Source organism: Ciona intestinalis, chromosome 12, assembly GCF_000224145.3.
Source record: "Ciona intestinalis chromosome 12, KH, whole genome shotgun sequence".
Lineage (NCBI taxonomy): Eukaryota > Metazoa > Chordata > Ascidiacea > Phlebobranchia > Cionidae > Ciona > Ciona intestinalis.
In genome coordinates this window covers 3,061,402-3,068,343 of record NC_020177.2, presented here as the reverse complement: position 1 = coordinate 3,068,343, position 6,942 = coordinate 3,061,402, and the positions used below count along the sequence as shown (strand labels likewise).

The 6,942-nt window shown below is 34.6% G+C and overlaps 1 protein-coding gene across 3 annotated transcripts in view; it reads left to right on the top strand.

Annotated features, from left to right (window-relative positions):
* LOC104266316 (serine-protein kinase ATM-like) overlaps positions 1–6,942 on the top strand; it is a 32,109-nt gene that overhangs the window by 23,310 nt on the left and 1,857 nt on the right. For all 3 annotated transcript variants that reach the window (XM_026837170.1, XM_026837169.1, XM_018814489.1), the window contains 10 exons: positions 1,498–1,641; positions 2,012–2,225; positions 2,606–2,782; positions 3,180–3,305; positions 3,624–3,733; positions 4,021–4,170; positions 4,879–5,047; positions 5,327–5,461; positions 5,839–5,950; positions 6,423–6,608. In XM_026837170.1, the coding sequence (XP_026692971.1) occupies positions 1,498–1,641; positions 2,012–2,225; positions 2,606–2,782; positions 3,180–3,305; positions 3,624–3,733; positions 4,021–4,170; positions 4,879–5,047; positions 5,327–5,461; positions 5,839–5,950; positions 6,423–6,608 (1,523 nt within the window). The remainder of the gene's footprint in view (positions 1–1,497; positions 1,642–2,011; positions 2,226–2,605; positions 2,783–3,179; positions 3,306–3,623; positions 3,734–4,020; positions 4,171–4,878; positions 5,048–5,326; positions 5,462–5,838; positions 5,951–6,422; positions 6,609–6,942) is intronic.

Genomic DNA, 6,942 nt, shown 5'->3' with positions numbered 1-6,942 from the left:
AATAGACCCATGCTGTAACTTGACAGGAAGCATGAGGTCTATGAATACACCATGTGTGTCTGGTGTATAAGAAGCCACCCATGTTATAACTCGACAGTGAGCATGAGGTGTATGAATACACCATGTGTGTTTGGTGTATAAGAAGCCACCCATGGTATAACTCGACAGTAAGCATGAGGTTCATGAATACACCATGTGTGTCTGGTGTATAAGAAGCCACCCATGGTATAACTCGACAGTGAGCATGAGGTGTATGAATACACCATGTGTGTCTGGTGTATAAGAAGCCACCCATGGTATAACTCGACAGTAAGCATGAGGTTCATGAATACACCATGTGTGTCTGGTGTATAAGAAGACACCCATGGTATAACTCGACAGTGAGCATGAGGTGTATGAATACATCATGTGTGTTTGGTGTATAAGAAGACACCCATGTTATAACTCGACAGTAAGCATGAGGTTCATGAATACACCATGTGTGTCTGGTGTATAAGAAGACACCCATGTTATAACTCGACAGTGAGCATGAGGTTCATGAATACACCATGTGTGTTTGGTGTATAAGAAGACACCCATGTTATAACTCGACAGTGAGCATGAGGTTCATGAATACACCATGTGTGTTTGGTGTATAAGAAGCCACCCATGGTATAACTCGACAGTAAGCATGAGGTTCATGAATACACCATGTGTGTCTGGTGTATAAGAAGACACCCATGGTATAACTCGACAGTGAGCATGAGGTGTATGAATACACCATGTGTGTCTGGTGTATAAGAAGACACCCATGTTATAACTCGACAGTGAGCATGAGGTTCATGAATACACCATGTGTGTCTGGTGTATAAGAAGACACCCATGTTATAACTCGACAGTGAGCATGAGGTTCATGAATACACCATGTGTGTCTGGTGTATAAGAAGACACCCATGTTATAACTCGACAGTGAGCATGAGGTGTATGAATACACCATGTGTGTTTGGTGTATAAGAAGCCACCCATGTTATAACTCGACAGTAAGCATGAGGTTCATGAATACACCATGTGTGTTTGGTGTATAAGAAGACACCCATGTTATAACTCGACAGTGAGCATGAGGTTCATGAATACACCATGTGTGTTTGGTGTATAAGAAGCCACCCATGGTATAACTCGACAGTAAGCATGAGGTTCATGAATACACCATGTGTGTTTGGTGTATAAGAAGACACCCATGTTATAACTCGACAGTGAGCATGAGGTGTATGAATACACCATGTGTGTCTGGTGTATAAGAAGCCACCCATGTTATAACTCGACAGTAAGCATGAGGTTCATGAATACACCATGTGTGTTTGGTGTATAAGAAGACACTTATGTTATAACTCGCAGTGAAAATGAGATTTATCTTAAATTAAAACATATTTTAACTTACGAATATGCATAATTCCCATACACCATATACACATACAGTTTTTTACCGAATCTTTACCAAACAGTTTTTTTTGTTCGCAGAATATTGCGCAACACTGGCGACCTTCAACAAGCTGTAAATACATGGGTATCCAATCCAGTGTTTCCAGGTTCATATTCAAAGTTTGAGGATGTGGATTTGGTCATGTCATGCCGGACAACACTGTTCTCTCTTCTTTTGTCAAGGTTATTTCGATATAATGTTGTTTTTTAGGAAAATAAAAATTATGTTAAAAATATTGGTTACAAGGCTTGTCGCTGCTATCATTGTGGGCGTATGTGTCTTTGGGCAGGACACTAAACTGCAATTGCTCCAACCCAGTGGTCACTAATGGGTTGTCTAAAGTGTAAGCAATACTTAAAGACAAAAAATACAACAAGAAATCTCTCTAAAAAATAACAACGAAGTTACATATGTGGTAACTTGTGAGCAGGCACGAGGTGTATGGAACAGAACACCCGTGTTTTAACGACTGTCCTTGCCCCACCACAAGAGGGTAAATAAATTACATTCATTCATTCATTGATTCAAAACATTTTTCACAAAAAAAAACAGGTCAGAAAATGAAGAAAATAGTTTGCATGAATCATATCTACAACATCTGCTTAATTGTGTGAAAATATCATGCCATTATAAGCAGTTACAACATGCCAAAAAAGTCCTCGTTAAGCTCAAGACAGCCACACAAATGTGCGTTAATGAGACCTCTATGGTAGGATGGCCGTTTAAAATTCATTTGGAGGAAGCAAAACTGCTTTGGGAAGAACAGGTGAAAAAAATTTGTTTCTTATTATTATTTGTTTTCCGTAAAAATAATAGTTTCCTGTAACAAAAATCCTTGTTTTTTCTGTAACTTTACAGTGTTTCTAAAGAATTTAATATGATTTGTGCAACACCTGTGATTTTACAGTGTTTTTAAAAACTTTAGATTATTTTTGTGCAACCATACATTTTCCACGGTGTTTCCAAAAAACAATACATTTTTATGCAAAACTGTTTTTACAGTGTTTCCCCATAATTTATTAAGATTTCTAAAACACTTGTGATGTTCCAGTGTTTCCAATTAATTTATTATTATTTGTTTAACACTTGTGATTTTCCAGTGTTTCCACATAATTTATTATGATTAAACAATAAATTTGCACCCAGGATCAAGTGTTTGCGCTCGCTATGCTGCAAAATCTAAAACGGCAACTCAATCCATGTGCAATAGTTGACGACCATGTGACATTGGTGCACGCTGAGACACTCAGGGTCCTTGGCACCTGGCTGCACGAACTACACTTTGTGGGGCCTTCGGAGATATTAGAAGAATACTTGTATAAGGTAATGTGACCGTATTTTTTGGAATATTATTTTGAAAGTCTATTTGTATATAACCCCCTATAACATATGGATTCAAAATTTGAAGCAAGTTTTTTGGATATTCTGTTCTCTAGCTATTCCCCATTGACCAATTCTATTTTGTATAATAGTTAAACATAAATGGCTTGTTTGTCTGCTAGGTGTAGCGACCACGCTTATTTTCTTCCAATTAAATGTAAACATGTTTTAACTGTGAGCGCGTTTTAACAACTGTTATTTTGTCGCTATATCCTGTCTTTTAGTTTAAAATATTTTATAATCTTCGCTACCGTAATCGAAGAGAAAAATAAAGTTATTATTAAATTATTAATATATTACACCGCCCCAAATAAAAAAATAACATTTGTTTTTTACCAAGGCGCTAAAAATGTCAGAAAATTTGATGAATTCTTTATCTAATGATAAACTGCAAGGGGGAACCACACGAGAAATTGTAGCAGCTTGCTTCACCCTTGCTAAATTTGCTGACCAACAGTATTTACAGGTATATGTTTAGACCAATGGTTTTATTTTATCCCATTTTTTGCTGTTAACCCAAAGGTTACAGGTTCAAGGCTCATCGCTGCTACCATTGTGGCCGTATGTGTCCTTGGGCAAGACACTCAGTACGAATTGGTCCAACCCAGTGTCACTTATGGGTTGTATAGTTTATCAGTCATTCAGAAAAAACACACCCACAAATTACATACGTGGTAACCTGTAAGCAAGCACAAGATGTATGAAACAGAACACCCATGCTATAAAACTATCATTTCCAGCCCTGCGAGGTTAAAAACAGTTTAAATTCACTACTTTTATGCAGATCACAAAATACAAATTATCAAATGAATATGCACAAAAAAAGGCTCTTGCTGAAGCTCCCACACAAGAGATGCTATCAATGAAAAAGATGGGCGAACAATTGTCACGGAAGTATGTGTTGTGCAACATTTGTAATTTTTACAGTGTTTCCACATGATTTATTATTTTTTGTGAAACACTTGTAATTTTACAGTGTTTCTAAACACTTCAGAATATTTTTGTGAATCCAAATAGTTTTTACAGTGTTTCCAAAAACTAATATTTTATGCAAATTGTTTTTACAGTGTTTTAACTTAATTTACTTTGATTTGTGCAACACTTCTGTTCCTAAATACTTTAAACACTTTTGTTCATTATCAATTTTACCATCAAAAATTTTCCAACATTACTTTTTCCAGAACTCAAATCCTGGTTTCCAAAAACTCCAATCTTGATCTTAAAGAACTGACGAGGATTGAAGATAAAGAGGAGAAGTTCCTTAAGTGTGCTCTCGAGACTTACATCAAATGTCTGAAGATGTCAGATGAGCATGATACCCTTATGAACAGGTACCTCATGCTCACTGTCGAGTAACAACATGAGTTTCTTCTTGTTCACCAGACACACATGGTGTATTTATGAACCTCATGCTTACTGTCGAGTTATAATATGGTTGTCTTCTTATACATCAGACACACATTGTGTATTTGTACACCTCATGCTCACTATCGAGTTATAACATGGGTGTCTTCTTATACATCAGACACACATGATGTATTCATACCCCTCATGCTCACTGTTGAGTTATAACATGAGTTTCTTCTTGTCCACAAGACACACATGGTGTATTCATACACCTCATGCTCACTGTTGAATTTTAACATAGGTGTCTTCTTATACACCAGACACACATGGTATATTCATACACCTCATGCTCACTGTTGAGTTATAACATGGGTGTCTTCTTATACACCAGACACACATGGTATATTCCTACACCTCATGCTCACTGTCAAGTTATAACATTTTTGTTGTATATACAAGACACACATAGTGTATTTTTAAGCCTCATGCTTGCTGTCAAGTTACAACTTGGGTATTTTTTATACACCAGACACAAATTGTGTATAACCCACAAATTATCACACATGGTAACTTATAAGCTGGCACAAGGTGTATAAAACAGAACATCCGTGTAACAACGACTGTCATTTTCCAGCCACACATGGTTAAAGCAAGTTACATTCATATATTCACTTAAATTACTTTTTTCACAGAATATGTTCCTTATGGTTTTCAAACAATCTGCTTGCCATTACAAACGATATAATATCAGATGGACATAGCTCACTACCATCTTACAAGTATATTCCACTTGCTTACCAGTTAGCTGCAAGGTTAAAGACCCCAACCAACGATAGCTACTTTCAAAACATGTTACAGGAGGTTTGTGAAAAACCTTTTTTTTTGATGGTATGAATGTAAGACTGTTTTGAAACCTTTTAAGGGCTAAAATTTGTTCATAACTTAAATGAACATACCCACAAAATATCAAATTTTTATATAGATAAAGATGCTTTAATGTGATCTAAAGGTACTACCGTCTACTAAAGTTTTTATAAGTAAAACAGCTTCCGAAAAAAAGTGCATTTTCAAAATTACGAATCCTACTAAAAAAATTGGCCAAATCTATTTAACAATATACTGATTTTTGCCTTTTTTTAGATTTTGCTTCGTGTTACAGTTGACCACCCCTACCATACTTTGTTTGTTATCCTTGCTCTCACACATGCTCATAAAGATGAGGAGAAATATGCTCCTCCTCCCTCCAAGAGAACAAAGAGTGAAAGAAATAAAAAAGTGAGAGAGCTCTTTAGAGGAAACTTTAGAAGTTTTGATTTTTTTTGGTATTTGACGTTTTCCAGAACTTGAAAATTCTGGATATGTTTTCGGCACAACGAAAAAAGTATGGGTCAAAATTATTACAAATTTTTCCACAAAATAAAGACCCATAAAGGTACATATGTGGTAACTTTTAAGAGAACTGCATGAAAATAAAAAACTTGTGTTGTACTGACTTTCATCTTAATAAAAAAAAATTGTAAAAATTAACAAAAAAAAATTGGAAAATCCTGTTTATCCCGTTTCAAACCAGTTTAATACTGTTGTTTCTAGTTCCAAACCAGTTTTATCTTGTTTTATCTCATTTCAAACCAGTTTAATCCTGTTTTATCCAGAACACAGTCACCACTTCCACGATTACAGCTGCTTTAAACCTCCTTGCAAAAGTTGAACGAGTTAAACCAGATCTTGTGTCAGCCACAAAACTACTTTCTTTACTTTATATTGGTGAATATTTAATTAATATACTGTTCTGTTTCTACTACAATATATAAGAGTAGGACCCACTTTTTTCAATAAAAGGTAGATTTGATTTAACTTAAAGCGTGTATTAACGACTGTTGTTTTGTCGCTATATCTTGTCTTTTTGTTTTAAATTATTTTATTCTTCGCTACTGTAATTAAAGAGTCAAAAAAAGTTATTATTATAATATTGTATTAAAAGAATCCATTTTGGTGAAATTATTATATCATGGTAATTGGTGTATAAGAAGACACCCATGTTATAACTCGACAGTGAGCATGAGGTGTATAAATACACTATGTGTGTCCGGTGTATAAGAAGACACCCATGTTATAACTTGACAGTGGGCATAAGGTGTATGAAATTAATACACCATATGTGTCTGGTGTATAAGAAGATACTCATGTTATAACTTAACAGCGGGCATAACTTTCTAAAAATAATATTATTTTTTAGAATTTGCGAATTTTGACGCCTCTCCTTGGAAAAATCAACCTGGCCAAAAAATCTCTCTTCCAAAGTCGTTACCATTTTACAAACTTTGCGAAAGAAATTCAAAACTTTCGTTAAAAATTCAGCAAGTCAATTTACCAACCACTTACACACCTGTTGATAAAACTGCCATATATGATGATTCTGTTGGTAAATTTCTCTAATTTTTGTTTTTTTGTAAGAAATCTGTAGTTTTTGTTTTTCTGTAAGAATCTATAGTTATTATTAATTTTTTGTAAGATTCTGTAGTTTTTTGTTTTTTTTCTGTAAGAAATATAACTTTTCCTGTAAGAATCTGTATTTTTTTTTTACATTTTTGGTCCCTCTTAGACCAAAAACTGTTACTTTTTTGCTAAAATAAGACTAATTTTAAATCATATTATTTAAACTTTTTAGTAAAATTAATAAGCAAAATCGTCAAAAAATATCTGTATTGCCCTTTCAAAATCTAGAAATAATATTTACATAGTAGCAGCAGAAAAAT